At 42.1% G+C, this 18,273-nt stretch overlaps 2 protein-coding genes across 4 annotated transcripts in view; one reads left to right on the top strand and one right to left on the bottom strand.

Moving 5' to 3' along the window:
• Positions 1-18,273, top strand: part of CYFIP1 (cytoplasmic FMR1 interacting protein 1) — a 108,092-nt gene that overhangs the window by 65,943 nt on the left and 23,876 nt on the right. For all 3 annotated transcript variants that reach the window (XM_073664518.1, XM_073664517.1, XM_073664519.1), the window contains 2 exons: positions 1,104-1,303; positions 2,286-2,373. In XM_073664518.1, coding sequence (XP_073520619.1) covers positions 1,104-1,303; positions 2,286-2,373 — 288 coding nt within the window. The remainder of the gene's footprint in view (positions 1-1,103; positions 1,304-2,285; positions 2,374-18,273) is intronic.
• On the bottom strand, positions 7,513-17,036 carry FNDC9 (fibronectin type III domain containing 9). The gene is made up of 3 exons (XM_073664516.1): positions 16,889-17,036; positions 16,566-16,809; positions 7,513-13,804 (listed from the first exon to the last, which is right to left on the bottom strand). Exon 3 carries the CDS (start codon positions 13,758-13,760, stop codon positions 13,092-13,094), a length of 669 nt encoding a protein of 222 aa, XP_073520617.1. The 5' UTR covers positions 13,761-13,804; positions 16,566-16,809; positions 16,889-17,036; the 3' UTR covers positions 7,513-13,091.

The following is an 18,273-nucleotide window of genomic DNA, read 5'->3' on the forward strand; positions in this document are numbered from 1 at the left end:
TGTACTTTTAGACATGTAGCAAGTGTACGGCTTAATCTTCTCCCCTTAGGAAGGTGTCGTCAAAGGGAGGGCTACAGTACAAAGTGCAGCCAAGTCATCTCTCCATTTGTTTGTCCCTGTTGGCTTTGGAGTTGTTGTTCTCCTTCACTCATAATGCACACATTTCATCTGGAGTGAAACCCCCAAATTTTGAGTTCTTCAGATGTCAGGTGTGTTTTCCTTCTTCAGTGGTTAAAAAATGTCCAAACGTCCTTATGATGTTGTGACTCTAAGCATAAGGGTTGTACTTTTCAGTCCATATCTATTAAAAGCCAGTGACAACAAGATTACGGGTTATTGCAATTGCAAAGTCATAATTGTAGTATTTAGTATGTTTTTGAAGGGGATGTTTGACGCTCCTTCTTTTCATTTGGGGGGAGGGTGGTACCCTTGACGTCTCACCTTCACATCACTACCGAAACGTGTGAATGCGCTGCAAGTACCTGTCTTATTCATTGGATATTGCACCCTACTTCTGTTTGTGCACGTATCCCAAAAGGAAGCAGAATCATCGGTACTGCTCCCCTCATCTTTTTGTTTTTGTAAGTTATGGGAATTGATCCTAAATTGTAACCTAAAGAGGACGTGTCACCTTACAGGCTGCGTACATTCTTAAACTTGATAAGGCTGGTGTACTTATTGCAGAAAACCTGTTCCAATAACTGTTTTAGCCTTTTTGAAAGTTTAAACTCAATCTCTGCCCACCTCACCTGTTTATCAGCTCCTCAAGGCCCCTCATCCCTGCTGCTGCTGAGATCTCGCACTGCTCAGTACAAGCTGCAACTGTTAGTCATGCATGGTTAAGTGGAGACTGCATACATTAGGGATCATGAGTTCTCGCACTCTTTATCTAAGGCTCATAAAATGCTTATTTTAAAATCAGGATTTTGCAGCCATTGTCACATAGATTTTTTAAGTAAATACACCAGTGTCATCAAGTCTTTAAAGATCTATTAAATAATGTATAGAGTTTATCATGAAATCTGGTGACAGATATGCTTTACTGTACTTTTGGCCACTTGTATGTTTTCCATTGCTGCTATATGTTCTTCTTCACACCCCAGGAGCTAGAAGGCCTTATTGAAGTGAACCGAATGACTCATAAGTTGCTGAGCAAATACCTGACTTTGGACAGTTTTGATGCCATGTTCCGAGAAGCCAATCATAATGTTTCTGCCCCCTATGGCAGGATCACTCTACATGTTTTCTGGGAGCTCAACTATGATTTCCTCCCCAACTATTGCTATAACGGTTCCACCTACAGGTACTTGCTACTTTTATTAAACTCATATTTCCCAGAACTATTTTACATATGACCAGATATTATTTTTTATTCTTTAATCGAGGCAGTGGGTGAGATTTATCGTCACTAGTGCAAAGAAGGAAAGGCGGAATTACTAATGACAACCAGTTGGATTGGATTTCAGCCCTTTTTAAACCAACATCACTCAGCTGTTTTTGTAAAATGTTATGAATTTTAATTGTAGATAAGGAATGTGAGAAATATTGTAATCTCAAGTACACATTTGTTATTCGTGTTCAGCTGTCCAAAATTTCATTGAGGCATTGCAATATTTTCCTCCTAATGGTACAATAAGCCTAGAAATTAACTTTTAAGTAAAAAAAAAAAGATATATAGTTGCTAAAGACTAACGAACACTGAGGGCATTTTCTGCATTATCCTGAAACAGTCTTGTAGAGATCCTACAGCGAGCGAAGGAGTTGGTCTCCTGCCCATCAGTTCTATCTTTGGCTTAGGCCCTCTTCATAGCTAAGAAGGCGAGGGTAGCAATGTCTTCTCCTAATGCAAGCAGGCACAGTGGGATGGTTGTGCTGCAGCTGGTTGTATTACAGCCAGACTTAGGACAATGAGGAATGGGCTCCAATCAGTCAATATTTTTCTCTTGCATAAGATAATACACTTTGTGGATGCTGAATCCTAATTAATACTCCTAAACGATTAATTAGAGTGTACTGTCAGTCTGGGGGGGGGGGATTTTCTGGTTATACATCAGCCACCAGTACTTTAATAAGGACTCGCATTTTTTTTTGGTGGTATTGAACACTGTTCCCTTTTTTTGTACAGGATTGTCACAGTCCCGTTATTATAGTGGAGTTTATATTTGTATTTGGCAAAGTTTTTGATTTTCATTAGAATTGCGTTATAAGTATAAAAAGTCTAAGCTTTCATTTCTAGCAGCACATAGTATGCATTGCTTAATGGTACCCTCACTTCACCCATCCAGGTTCGTTCGCACGGTTCTGCCTTTTTCTCAGGAATTTCAGCGTGACAAGCAGCCGAACGCCCAGCCGCAGTATCTGTTTGGCTCCAAGGTAAGTCGTTCTCATGTGTGCACGATATGGGCAACAATCTCAGCTTAGAAGCAGCTAGAATTCCTCTTACCGCTCACATTAATGTATTTGTCTTATGTGAGCACTTTAAATAGATTTAACTTTTTATTGTTCCTTCTCCATAGCTGTTCTGGCATTCTTAATATTTAACAGACCAGAAATGATTTACACCACAGTAATCCCGTTCTGGGTAGGCGCACACATTCAGGATATTCTGCCGCAAATCCTGATGTGCTGGCAGGTAAAATACTCACTTTTTGTTTTACTTGCATTTTTGCTGCGTATTTTCCCCTACTCATTAGTATGGGTGAAATCTGCCTCAAAAACACTGTAAGGCTATGTGCGCACGATCAGGAAAATTCTGCAGCGTTTCTGCACCTCTTGGCAGCAAAAACGCTGCAGAAAATCCACAGCTTTTTTTAGGCATTTTCATGCATTTTTGCCTGCGGATTTGCTATGCGTTTTTCCAATGCATTGCAGGAAAAATCCTGATCATGTGCACATAACTTGCAAAATGTCATAGGAAACCATGGGATAAGGTTTGCAATGCATTTTTGGCCCATTTCTGCATGGAAGAAACGCACCAAAAGCGCACTGTGTGCACATAAACCTAAGAATTGAAATGCTGCAGATTGGAATCTGAAGGAAATCTGCAAGGAAAACATAAGCAACGTGTGCATAAGACTTCAGTAATCTCATTCACTTTGCCGGTACTGTAAAACGCTTCGTATTTTCCGCACCCAATCCATATGGAAACAAAAGCGCCTTGTGTGTACAATGGCCTATGAGAGAGATGGAGATATCTATGAAAGCGCGAAAATAAAAATTCTTAATTTGTTTCTACAGCTTCAGTGCAGAACTCTGTCTCCATGGTAACAGACAATAAACGATTTAGTGCCATCCTGTTTCTTGACCATTTAGTAGGATGACACATCATGGAGGACAGGACAGATAAAAGATCAGACCTTGCTCCCTCTTCTTCATGTTTCATTCTAGATGCCTAGAGAGACACTACCATGGGGACAGGATTCTAGTGTTCTAGCCCTCTAAAAATAGTTAATAAAAAGTTACATTTTCTCATTCCATACAATAAAATAAAGATATATAGTGTCACCAGTAAGCGTCCAAATTTTTAACCTCTTAGTGACTGGACCAATTTTTTTGAAATCTGACCAGTGACACTTTATGTAGTAATAACTCTGGAAGGCTTCAACATATCCCATTGATTTTGATACTGTTTTTTTGTGACACATGATACTTTATAATAATGGTAAATCTAGGTTGATATGTTTTGCGTTCATAAAAATATCAGAAATTTGACAAAAAAGTTTTAAAAATTGCAATTTTCAAACTTTGAACAACTATCCCTTTAATCCCAATAGTCATACCACACAAAAGCATTAATAAATAACATTTCCTCCATGTCCGCTTTACATCAGCACCATTTGTAAAGTGTTGTTTTATATTGTCAGCATTTTAGAAGGTTTAAAAATGTAGCAGTAATTTTTCATTTTTTCAAGGAAATTTACAAAACTTATTTTTATAGGGACCTGTTCGGTTTCGAAGTGACTTTAACCCCTTAAGCCCCGCGGGTGGTTTGCACGTTAATGACCGGGCCAATTTTTACAATTCTGACCACTGTCACTTTATGAGGTAATTACTCTGGAACGCTTCAACCGATCCCCCTGATTCTGAGATTGTTTTTTCGTGACATATTGTACTTCATGATTGTGGAAAAATTTCTTCGATATCACTTGCATTTATTTGTGAAAAAAATGGAAATTTGGCGAAAATTTTGAAAATTTTGCAATTTTCAAAATTTGAATTTTTAAGCCCTGAAATCAGAGCGATATGTCACACAAGAGTTAATAAATAACATTTCCCACATGTCTACTTTACATCAGCACAATTTTGGAACCAAAATTTTTTTTTGTTGGGGAGCTAAAAGGGTTAAAAGTTGACCAGCGATTTCTCATTTTTCCAACAAAATTTACAAAACCATTTTTTTAGGGACCACATCACATTTGAAGTCACTTGGAGAGGTCTTTATGACAGAAAATACCCAAAAGTGACACCATTCTAAAAACTGCACCCCTCAAGGTGCTCAAAACCACATTCAAGAACTTTATTAACCCTTCAGGTGCTTCACAGGAATTTTTTGAATGTGGAAGAAAAAAATGAACATTTAACTTTTTTCACAAAAATGTTACTTTAGACCCAATTTTTTTTATTTTCACAGGGGTAACAAGAAAAAATGGACCCCAAAATTTGTTGTGCAATTTCCCCTGGGCACGCAGATACCCAATATTTGGGGAAAAAACACTGTTTGGGCGCACGGCAGGGCTCGGAAGGGAAGGAGCGCCATTTGACTTTTTGATTGTAAAATTTGCTTGAATAATTAGCGGACGCCATGTTGTGTTTGGAGAGCCCCTGTGTGCCCAAACATTGGAGCTCCCCCACAAGTGACCCCATTTTGGAAACTAGACCCCCCAAGGCACCTTTATAGATGCATAGTGAGCACTTGGAACCCCCAGGTGCTTCACAAATTGATTCGTAAAAATGAAAAAGTGAAAAAAAAAACACTTTTTCATTTTTATGAATCAATTTGTGAAGCACCTGGGGTTCCAAGTGCTCACTATGCATGTAGATAGGTGCCTTGGGTGGTCTAGTTTCCAAAATGGGGTCACTTGTGGGGGAGCTCCAATGTTTGGGCACACAGGGACTCTCCAAATGCAACATGATATCCGCTAACAAATTGAATGGAAAATCGGCTCAAATTGTTAGCGGACACCACGTTGCGTTTGGAGAGCCCCTCTGTGCCCAAACTTTGGAGCTCCCCCACAAGTGACCCCATTTTGGAAACTAGACCCCCCCAAGGCACCTTTCTAGATGCATAGTGAGCACTTGGAACCCCCAGGTGCTTCACAAATTGATTCGTAAAAATGAAAAAGTGAAAAAAAAAACACTTTTTCATTTTTATGAATCAATTTGTGAAGCACCTGGGGTTCCAAGTGCTCACTATGCATGTAGATAGGTGCCTTGGGGGGTCTAGTTTCCAAAATGGGGTCACTTGTGGTGGAGCTCCAATGTTTGGGCACACAGGGACTCTCCAAATGCAACATGATATCCGCTAACAAATTGAATGGAAAATCGGCTCAAATTGTTAGCGGACACCACATTGCGTTTGGAGAGCCCCTCTGTGCCCAAACTTTGGAGCTCCCCCACAAGTGACCCCATTTTGGAAACTAGACCCCCCAAGGCACCTTTCTAGATGCATAGTGAGCACTTGGAACCCCAGGTGCTTCACAAATTGATTCGTAAAAATGAAAAAGTGTTTTTTTTTTCACTTTTTCATTTTTACGAATCAATTTGTGAAGCACCTGGGGGTTCCAAGGGCTCACTATGCATCTAGATAGGTGCCTTGGGGGGTCTAGTTTCCAAAATGGGGTCACTTGTGGGGGAGCTCCAATGTTTGGGCACACAGGGGCTCTCCAAACGCAACATGGCGTCCGCTAACAATTTGAGCCGATTTTCCATTCAATTTGTTAGCGGACACCATGTCGCATTTGGAGAGCCCGTGATGTGCCTAAACAGTGGAGCTCCCCCACAAGTGTCCCCATTTTGGAAACTATACCCCTCAAGGATTTTATTAAGGTGTATAGTGAACATTTTGAACCCAGAGGTACAGCACAGAATTTGTTTACATTAGGTCATCATATTGAATAAGTTGTCATTATTCTTGAGCGCAAGTGCTCGCTACTTGAGTTTGCATCGGGTACTCAGGTATGCACCATGTACAGCGTGTGCTCGAGTGACATGCTCGAGTCCCTGCTCCGCATGTTTCACGGTTATTAGACACCCAAAAAAAAACATGCGGGGATCGCTCGTGCATGGCAGGCAATCCCCGTAAAGTTTTTTGGCCGCGAAGCATATGGGGCAGAGACTCGAGCATGTCACTCAAATACCCACGATACTCAATGCATACCAGAGCACCCGATGCAAACTCAAGTAGCGAGCACTTGCTCTCAACACTAGTCGCCATATCGTCATCTTTTTTTCTTACTTTTGAAAAAAATCCCAACCCCAGCACAACCCTAGCCCCAGCACAACCCTAGCCCCAGCACAACCCTAGCCCCAGCACAACCCTAGCCCCAGCACAACCCTAGCCCCAGCACAACCCTAGCCCCAGCACAACCCTAGCCCCAGCACAACCCTAGCCCCAGCACAACCCTAGTCCCAGCACAGCCCTAGCCCCAAACCCAGCCCTAACCCTAGCCCAATCCTAACCCAAGAGTTTATTTTTGACGCTGTTCCTTGTGCGGTATAAGTGATTAGACGACTTTATTCTTCGGGTCGGTGTGATTACAGCAATTCCAGAATCATATGGGGTTTTTATGACTGACAGCTGTCACACACTAAAAGACGCATTTTTTGTAAAATCTAGTTTTTGCATCGCCATATTTTGAGAGCTATAATTTTTCCAGATTTTGGCAGACAGTCATGTGACGGCTCGTTTTTTGCGGGATGACTTGACGTTGTTATTGGTGCCATTTTCAGGCACGTGACATTTTTTGATCGCTTTCTATTCCGATTTTTGGGAGGCAGAATAAACAAAAACCAACAATTCAGGAATTGTTTTTTTTGTTTTTTTTTATTCTGTTCCGCGTGTGGTAAAATTGATGAGGTATCTTTATTCTTCGGGTCAGTACGTTTACAGCGGTACCACATTTGTATCATTTTTCTATGTTTTGGCGCTTATACACAATAAAAGCTATTTTATAGAAAAAAATATTTTTTAGCATCGCTTTATTCTGAGAGCTATAACTTTTTTATTTTTCGGCTGATGGAGCTGTATGGCGGCTTGTTTTTTGCGGGACGAGATGACGTTTTCAGCGGTATCATTTTTATTTATATGCGTCTTTTTGATCGCGTGTTATTCCACTTTTTGTTTGGCGGTATGGTGATAAAGCATTGTTTTTTGCTTCGTTTTTTTTTTTTACCGTGTTCACTGAAGGGGTTAACTAGCGGGACAGTTTTATAGGTCAGGTTGTTCCGGACGCGGCGATACCAAATATGTGTACTTTTATTGTTTTTTTTTTTTTTTATAATAATATTTATTGATGGGTACATTATATTTTTATTTTTGGTGGATTATTTTTTTTATTTTTTTTTTTATATTTTTGCAAATTTTTTTTTTTATTTTTTTTTTCCACTTTCACACAGTTTATACACTTTATCACTTTGTCCCACTATGGGACTTTCACTTTTTTTTCTCTGATCGCCTGCATGGCACAGGAATGCAGCACCATCCCTATGCCATGCAAGCTGTCAGAAATGCACAGTGTGAAGATTGCTTGGAGATGCACTGCGCATGTCCAAGCAATCTTCCTGCTGTCTGGTGACCCGGATGTTGTCATGACGACATCGGGTCGTTATGGCAACACCCGGGAAGCCTTTGCAGACTGCGCTGGAAGCCGGAAGAGGAGGTGAGTATCGGCGATCACCTCCCCTTGCCCCCGCAATGCCGCGATCGACTTCGATCGCAGCATCGCGGGGGTTAATGTGCTGGGAGCGGTGCAGGACCGCTCCCTGCACATAGTACCGGGTGTCAGCTGTGACAATCAGCTGACACCCGGCGGCGATCGCTCCCGCTCAGCCTGTGTGCGCGCGCGATCGCCATGACGTACTAATACGGGTCTGGCTCTTAAGTCCCAGGGCACAGACGCGTATTAGTACGGCAAATGTTGTTAAGGGGTTAAGGGTCCTATATGTTGCAAACCACCCAAAAGTGATACCATTTTAAAAACTGCACCCCTCAACGTATTTAAAATTGCTTTCAGGTAGTTCATTAACCCTTCTGGTTCTTCAGGAAGTAATGGAAAGTGGCATGACAGTTTAAAAAGTTTATTTTTACCACCTAAATTTTGATAACTTCTGAACACGCTGCTATAGCCGGCAGAGTCTAAGGCCGTTATTTGCCTATGCACTGCCAAGGCAAAAATCAAGATCTCAGGGTGCTGATGAGGTTAAAGAGGGAGCCCCCGCAGTCTGTTAACTATTTAGATTCTGTAGTCACTCTTGACAGCAGAGTCTAAGGGGTTAAACGTCCATGGTCGGTGCCAACACTGATTGTGGCTGATGCAGCAAGTTGTCAGCTATAGTGTACAGGTGACAGCTACAGGATTGTCACCTGTCGGGGAACGCTAGTCCCTTATATTGCAGGTCCGTAAAAAGACGTCTATTGGTCACTAAGGGGTTAAACTGTCGCATCATTTATGTCACATGGTAAATGCCCTAAAAAATGGTACCAATAGGAATGGACTGTTGTCCAGGGTAAGCGTTGTCCTAATGTATTGCCAATGTTGGTGTAACTATTTTTTGGAAAAGCTCCTTATTTTGGTATTCTTCTGCATCTTCTTTATAGAGTTTTTAATTCTTACTTTTTTTTCTTGCAAGTATTCGGACGTACTGTACAATCATTTCAGACTCCCGTTTGATATTTTTATTAAATACAGAAATACACTCCATAAAAACATTCCCCTACTTGTGACTACTTGTGGGTCGCCGACGTGATATTTACATTAATAATTGCTTATCGTGGCATCAATTGCTTTCCAAATATTGGAGGGGATGTCTAAGGTGTGACAGCAATATTGGGGTGTAGGTTTTTTCCCCCTCATACAATACTTTAATCCTCTGGTTGTCAATAGTCTGATAGAAATGGCCTGAATTTTTTTTTTTTTTAACATTTTGCTACAAATTTGCCTAAATATTCAACTTGATTCAAATGGATCCTCTAATCCTCCTATCACCAAACAGTTTGTAGTGTAATTTGGCTGCCGACTATGAAGTCAAACTCTACAGTATATGTATGCTGGATTGAGCCGAGATCATAAAAAAAGCCTTAATCTGTTCTTTCTAAAGTAACACATTCAGAGAGGCGAGAATGGAGATGAATGCCTGAGATCTCTACACCGGGGCACCAAATATTCCCCACCATACACAAGTGTTGGTTCATGTAGAGGGCAAGTAAGATGTATAGCTTTCATTGCCCCGAGGCACATGGGATAACGGTATTTATTGCCAGTTACAAGAAAGTATCATGTACCGTGTTCACCACACTGAGACTGCTGTATAGCAGTTATTCTTATTTTCTTTATTACACCATGCGTATCAAACTCTGGCCCGTGGGCCAAATATGGCCCGCGACACCAGAACCACCACCCCTATATGAGGCCCATTAAACTGTATGGAGGACTATGTGGGGCCCATTATTCTGTATGGAGGACTATGTGGGGCCCATTATTCTGTATGGAGGACTATGTGGGGCCCATTATTCTGTATGGAGGACTATGTGGGGCCATTATACTGTATGGAGGACTATGTGGGGCCATTATACTGTATGGAGGACCATGTGGGGTCCATAATACTGTATGGAGGACCATGTGGGGTCCATAATACTGTATGGAGGACCATGTGGGGCCCATTATACTGTATGGAGGACCATGTGGGGCCCATTATACTGTATGGAGGACCATGTGGGGCCCATTATACTGTATGGAAGACCATGTGGGGCCCATTATACTGTATGGAGGACCATGTGGGGCCCATTATACTGTATGGAGGACCATGTGGGGCCCATTATTCTGTATGGAGGATCATGTGGGGCCCATTATTCTGTATGGAGGACCACGTGGGGCCCATTATTCTGTATGGAGGACCACGTGGGGCCCATTATTCTGTATGGAGGACCATGTGGGGCCCATTATTCTGTATGGAGGACCACGTGGGGCCCATTATACTGTATGGAGGAACCTGTGGGGCCCATTATACTGTATGGAGGAACCTGTGGGGCCCATTATACTGTATGGAGGAACCTGTGGGGCCCATTATACTGTATGGAGGAACATGTGGGACCCATTATACTGTATGGAGGACCATGTGGGGCCCATTATTCTGTATGGAGGACTATGTGGGGCCCATTATTCTGTATGGAGGACTATGTGGGACCCATTATTCTGTATGGAGGACTATGTGGGACCCATTATTCTGTATGGAGGACTATGTGGGACCCATTATTCTGTATGGAGGACTATGTGGGACCCATTATTCTGTATGGAGGACTATGTGGGACCCATTATTCTGTATGGAGGACTATGTGGGACCCATTATTCTGTATGGAGGACTATGTGGGACCCATTATTCTGTATGGAGGACTATGTGGGACCCATTATTCTGTATGGAGGACTATGTGGGACCCATTATTCTGTATGGAGGATTATGTGGGGCCCATTATTCTGTATGGAGGACTATGTGGGACCCATTATTCTGTATGGAGGATTATGTGGGGCCCATTATTCTGTATGGAGGACAGTGTGGAGTCCATTATACTGTATACTGGTTGGCCCGCAACTTTGTCCAAGTTTTTCATTTTGTCCTCTGTGTGTTTTGAGTTTGACATCCCTGATCTACACCATTACCACAACTATTTGTTTTCTCTTTTTTCAAATGTCCCTGTTTACTTTGATCATGCATTCCCTGCAGCCTGCGAGTTTCACATAAGATTTAATTATTATACACAGTATTGTTCTTAACAGGGATACTCTGTCGCCATTGCTATTCTGCGGTTATCTAGGGAAATGTGCCGCAAATAAAAAAACATAACAAAGACGAAATCTGGAGGGTGATAAATCAAAGAGTTGGAAACTGCTTTAACAGTGTTGACTGGGTAATGGAGAGGGGAAATTCTCACTTTTAAAGTATTCTAGCCTAAAACATTTATAACGGGTACACTGGCTGCATTGAGGTTATTACTAGTATTAATAATTTTCTTGGGATCCCACCTAGCCCCAGACTGGAGGACCCCCCCCCCCCCCCCCACCATAAATTGCAACTAAGAGTTTGAATGGAGCTTCAGTCGAGCACGGTCCTATTGGTGATCATGGACTGTATCTAAGATATTGTGTGTGTTAATTCCTCTCCATGCTCAAGATCTGTGTTTGCTGCCAGTGAATGAGACCACTATCCTACATACATTCTCAGCCTCTATTCCTATTCATATCTAGCCCTGTTCTCAGATGTGTCCAGTCAGTGCAATGCTCTGCAAGCAAAACTCCTTGACTGCAGTTGGATACATTGTAACAAAATACCTGCCATAAGCAGTTGCTGCTGTTTAGCCTGGATGCCATAGTTTTGTCTTCTCAGCTGACAGGTGAAGCAGAGTGTGGATTTCTAGCCTCTAGGTACAAACAAGAGCGTTTTCCTCCAAACATCTTAAAATGATCAGGAATTGAAACCCCTTAAAATCTGCATAAATTAAAAGTTCTACAACTTTAACTTGTAGACTGTCGTTTGTTTGTGAGCCAAGCCAGCCCCCTTCTTTGTTTCTGCATCAGTCATAACACAGAAGGGATCTGGCTTAGTTATTGAAACAAGACAGCGAGCCCCCTTCATTGCATTACTGACATAAGCAGGGAGCTTATTTCCCTTCCCTAACATCGGGGTGCTTGTGCACATTTCATACATATTATTACTAATTTCTATTAATTTGCATTTTCAAAACATCTAAGCAACTTTGCCGGACATCTCCCATAAGTCTTAAGTACAAATAACTATAAAGCCCTTTTAAACTATGGTAATAAGCATTTTCTAAAAAATTCAACGTCCTCTTATATTCACCATGAGATAGGCTATATGCGCACGATCAGGAAAATTTCTGCAGCATTTCTGTACCTCTTGGCAGCAATAACGCTGCGGAAAATCTGCAGCGTTTTTGATGCATTTTCATATGTTTTTTGATGCTTTTTTGCCTGTGGATTTACCATGTGTTTTTCCCAGTACATTGTATAGGAAAAAACATGCAAAAACGCACAAAGAATAGACATGCTGCTTCTTTTTCTGCACATGAAATTCAGTCAGGAAAAATCCTGATCATGTGCACAGAACTTGCAAAATGTCATAGGAAACCATGGGATAAGGTTTGCAATGTGTTTTTGGCCCATTTCTGCTCGGAAAAAAACGCACTGCGTGCACATAGCCTTATGAAGCTGTTGATTTTTGTGGCCATTCTCACTGCACTAGTTGGCTTGCTGATACTTGCAGTAGTGTCTTGATCTTGGCCCCCGCCAGTATTCCAGGGTGCGTAAATGAAGTTAAGCCAGTCTTCGATATCACTGACCTCCCTAATACATTTTGTAATGCCTATATAACTCTGTAAATAGTTCCTAGGACATACTACACATGTCTGACACTGTAGTTTTGACTATTATATATAACAGTGTAAAGTTCACAGTAAAACAAAATACAGAATGGTCAGAACGTGACCTATTATTCTTACTTCTTAGTGATAAGCGAGCATGTTCTGTTAACCCTTTCGGCGAGCATGCTCGGGTGCTTACCGATTATTTGCGGAGTGCTCGAATGTTATGTTTGAGTCACTCCATGCGCATGATTTGCGACTGTTTGACAGCTTTAATACATGTGAGGCATGCCTGTTTGTTAGGCATTCCTCACATGTATTAAAGCTGTCAAACAGTCGCAAATCATGCACACGGAGTGGCTCAAACATAACACCGAGCACGCTGAAGATACTTGGAAACCACCCGAGCATGCTCGTAAATCTCAAGTAACATGCTCGCTCATCACTATTACTTATGCATCATATATGCCAGCATGCATGTAATCCATTGTCCTATATATGATCAATTCACTTCTACTGGTTGTAGAGCTAGTTCCTCATGACGAGTCAGGCTATTGGTTTCTTCAGCAGTTAATGGATCTTTGATCGTAGGGGCCACATGGCTCCCATCTGTATTTGCCTCTTCTCTCTTGTCCTCATTGACAGGTAGCAGACTTGGCTTTTCATAATTCTCGTCTGGCTTCTCATCTTTTACCCAGGCTTGCCTCTTGTCCAGGTCATTACTTTCTACATTCTGAGCCCTTGCACGTTCTTGACGTTTGCGCCACCATATATGCAGGCAACCATAGAGAAGGATGCAAGCTATTATAAGCAGTATGATGCTGCTAGTGAGCCAAATGCCTAAAGCGAGATCCTTTTTCTTACTGTTGACTGATGACGGATCTTGTGCTAAAGTATGGAAGATCTTACATTGGTCACTGGTGGGGTTGGCAGACTGACAGGTGACACACAGAATATATGTGGTCAGAGGAGTGAGGTTTTCAACAATATAGAATGTCCGGCTGCCGGGAATCCTCTCCTGTCTTTGAAAGTGTTCTCGAGAGTATCCGGACATCATTGTGTTCCAGTTAGACTGGTACATGATACTGTAGAAGCTGTCGACACAGCTGGGAATTGTTGGCCAGATGACCATGGCTGTGTTGGCAGTGACGTTCTGAACAGCGATTACCATTGTGATGTTCTAGATTCCTTCAGTAATGAGATGCCAGCCAAAATCTAAAAACAAAAAGTAAACACTGATATATCGGGAATTCAACCATCTGCTTCAAAATAATTCTTAGAAGACAAAGACTATGTGCACACAAGTTTGAGACCTTCAAAAACAACAAGTTTTCCAATGGAAACTGCCTTAGGAAACCATTTCTTTGGAGATTTTTCATTTCCTAAAGTAGTTTTGAAGTGTCTTGGAAGAGATTTTTTCCTAATGCTTTTTTATTGCAGCCTTTTCCTTGGACAGTGCCTGGGTTAGAGCCGATTACACTTTAAAGTGAATTGCATCTGTTTTCCAAAAACTGAAGCTGAAAATAACACTCAAAAGACTGAACCTATACAGCAAAGTGGTGCAATAGAAATGAATTGGAAGAGTTTCTAAAGGGTTTGGAGCAATTTTTCCAGATGTTTTATTTTGTAACGGATCAGCGCTTAAAGGAAAAAAAAGAAACAATCCTTTAAAGGCTGTGTGTGCAAGGAAGGGTTCATTAACTCCATTTCTCAAGGGCCACGAACAGAGCATGATTCAGGATATCCTTAGTATTGCCCAGGTGATGGAATTACTGAGTAACTCCTCCCTAAGGCTATGTTCACACAGAGTAAACACATGTCTGAGTCCAAATATTTACAGTTTAAGCTGCTGCTGCTCTATGTGCAGGGATTAACCCCAGTCAATGGGTCTAATCTGTGTGTCGCTCCAGTTTTTGGGAAATACCACCCAGATTCTGCTTCAAGCTGGTTTGGAATATGTGCTCGTAGCAACCGCAGTTGTGTGAATGCTAATGGATTTTCAATTTAAAGGGAACCTGACAGTTGACAATTGGCTGTATGATCTCAGCCAGCATGTGTCAGCTCTCAGGTTCACTTTCACATAGTGCTTTTTGTAAACCTTTTTCACACCAAAATCCACGTGGAAAAACTGTGTACTCATAACCTAAGATTTCTCATGTCCAAAAACGTAAACTATGATGATTGCTCATGTTCACTGACCTCACAATTCACATATTCTCAATTTCAGGCTTCAGATGTGTGTGTGTGTATTATATACAGTGTATGTGTGTGTGTGTATATATATATATATATAATATATACACATTTGTGTGCTTGTATATACATACATATTGTATAATATATTTAATCCATTTCATCTTATATGATGCTACTAAAAAATCAGTTCACTTAGTTAAATGAGCAGTTATTTGATTTTTGATCATAGGGCCGTTCCTGTGCACAAATATAAACTTTGACTCTGGAAAGTTTCAACAAAGATCAGTTAAGGTTCATTCAGCATCAGTTTTTCGTGTACAAGTGTGATCTGTGTTTTTCACGGATTGCACTTGTACCTGTGATCGTCTATCCAGTATGTGCAAAAATCGCAGAGACCTCTCCGATGTTGATTAATGATGGATCAAATTTGGTAATGCAAGTCTATGGGTCTGTGAAAAAAATCGGACAGCACTCCGATGCCATCCGAGTGCTGTCCGTTTTTCACAGACTGCTAGATATGAGGAGGTGTTGGCATTTTTAATTTTTTTTTATTTACATACAAAAAAAACTCTGATGAAACTGGGACCGGTTTTCTTATATATAGAAAAAAACTGACATCCGAATGAGGAATTCTGGTCAATTACACAAGCTCCAGTCTCCCTGTCACTGCCAGACATGTTCCTGGATACATCAGATTTACAACTCAATCTAAACAATTTTACATCTGCATTATTATTTATAGACTACAAAAAGAAATGAGTCTTCCTATTAATAATAAAAAAAAAATACATCACTATTTTTTTACTCAAAAAAAAAAAGTCATTAAAATCTGCTCAGCAGAAGACAAGAGCCAGGTTTCCTGTGACAGATTTTCCGTTCTACCATATATGGCCATCTTCTTTGACTACCCCCTAAAAGACCACTTTTCAATCCAATCTATGGTCGCCTAAAAAGGTTTTGCTGTGTGTTACTAGAGTCCCGTACATTTTAGAATTATTCTACAAGGCAACATTAACCCATTTTTACTACTACATCAAAGGGGGATAGAATATCAAAGTAGTCTCCCAGGCATTAGAAAGCTGTTTATTGTGTGTTTTTGTTGTAGTTTTCTCCTTTCACATACATTACTTTTATAGTATTCTTCCACTGTAAATGGTTATCTTGTAAATGGTGAAGCGCATCTTATTTTAGCATTCTACAAATAGATTTATTCTACTTAATGCATTAGTTAATCTGCACTAGGTATTCTCTCCAGAGCCCACATGCTGATGTCAGAGACAACGTTACGGTCAGACAGCTGCAGTAAAGGGCTGAGCCGGCGGGGCTTTATGGCCGCGTTCTTCCCAGATACAGCTGTATGTGTGCGGAATAAACCTCAGGAACTGGAGACTTCAGTGCTATTATTCAGGGTTCAGAACCTGATATTGCTTTAATAAGTTATGCGAGAGGAAGTCCGATATTAATACACCAGGACATAGTTATTATCTGCTCCTGAGATTTCCAGAGGACACGCACTATTACGGCATTAGGAGACCTATTCTTTCCATCCACATGGACCTGATGCCTCCGATACCAGAGCTCCGCACACAACGCGGCCATCCTATCAGTAGGGTAAACTCATTATGCACAATTGACAGGTTTAATTAGAGCTTTGCACATTAAATGGAATGAGTGACGCCAATATATGAGCAGAAAAAAATAACATCGGGAATATCAGTATTTCCAAGATACAGAATCCTTTTTTAATTGTCGCTGTCCAAGTTAAAAAGTAATTGCCTACCTCGGCCGTGCTGCCAGAAGTGAACTTGTCCTGTGCAGAATGGATGGCCGGGATGTCACTGTTCTCTGCGATAGATTGGATGTGATCTGCACCTGTGGCTTATCAGTCCCTGCATTCCTCAGTCTGCCAGCTCCCTGTGCCCGTCACTCGTGTTCCCGTCCTCCAGGGACACTGGTGAAACGATTCCTTTGTCTCTGCTGCATGAATTCACATGTGAGCGCATATTCCCCGAGTGCTCTGTTGCCTTGGTTTTTAAAAGACATAAAAAGATTATTTTTTTTTTCTTTCAACCCTCCCCCCTCTTCAGCTCGTCTCTCACTCGCCTTATGTCCTCCTTCTCCTTTAGGGAGAGCGCTGAACTCTAGAACTGCCCCCTTCTCTTTGAGATCATCACCAGACTCACTGCAACTAGCTGTCATTAGGCTAGGACAGATTTTCTTTTCAGGGCAATCCACTACTACAGGCTCTGCCGACTGATGATGGGCAGCATCTAACTTTCTACATAATCCCTTACTGCTGGCGGCTTGTTTATATTCCTTGCACACTCATGGATCATTTCTATCTCTTCTCTTCTGTAGCATCCAACAGCAATATGTTACCTAGTTGTCCAGCCACATTGAAGATTCTCTACTTTCCGCATTTCTTATTGTGTTAAGCATAATGACTTTAACTATTTTGAGGTTTAGGGAAAAAAAATCCTCCCACATTACGCTACTATGGCCACTGGGGCCAGCGGTAAGCTGCAGTGGTGATATATGGGACCAGCTCAGGACTAGTGGGGTGACGGGGCTAGGCCAGCGGTAAGCTGCAGTGGTGATATATGGGACCAGCTCAGGACTAGTGGGGTGATGGGGCTAGGCCAGCGGTAAGCTGCAGTGGTGATATATGGGACCAGCTCAGGACTAGTGGGGTGACGGGGCTAGGCCAGCGGTAAGCTGCAGTGGTGATATATGGGAACAGCTCAGGACTTGTTTGGTGACGGGGCTAGGCCAGCGGTAAGCTGCAGTGGTGATATGTTGGAACAGCACAGGACTAGTGGGATGACGGGGCTAGGCCAGCGGTAAGCTGCAGTGGTGATATATGGGAACAACGCCAGACTAGTGGAGTGACGGGGCTAGGCCAGCAGTAAGCTGCAGTGGTGATATAGGGAAACAGCGCAGGACTAGTTTGGTGACTGGGCTAGGCCAGCAGTAAGCTGCAGTGGTGATTTGTTGGAACAGCGCAGGACTAGTGGGTTGACGGGGCTAGGCCAGCGGTAAGCTGCAGTGGTGATATATGGGAACAACGCTAGGCCAGCGGTAAGCTGCAGTGGTGACATAGGGAAACAGCGCAGGACTAGTTTGGTGACTGGGCTAGGCCAGCAGTAAGCTGCAGTGGTGATGTGTGGGAACAGCGCTGGACTAGTGGGATGATGGGGCTAGGCCAGCGGTAAGCTGCAGTGGTGATATATGGGAACAACGCAGGACTAGTGGGGTGATAGGGCTAGGTCAGCGGTAAGCTGCAATGGTGATATATGGAAACAGCTCAGGACTAGTGGGGTGACGAGGCTAGGCCAGCGGTAAGCTGCAGTGGTGATATATGGTAACAGCTCAGGACTAGTGGGGTGATGGGGCTAGACCAGCGGTAAGCTGCAGTGGTGATATATGGGAACAGCTCAGGACTAGTGGGGTGACGAGGCTAGGCCAGCGGTAAGCTGCAGTGGTGATAT

This window comes from Phyllobates terribilis, unplaced genomic scaffold, assembly GCF_046119375.1.
Source record: "Phyllobates terribilis strain yellow unplaced genomic scaffold, ASM4611937v1 Scaffold_2__4_contigs__length_985480577, whole genome shotgun sequence".
Lineage (NCBI taxonomy): Eukaryota > Metazoa > Chordata > Amphibia > Anura > Dendrobatidae > Phyllobates > Phyllobates terribilis.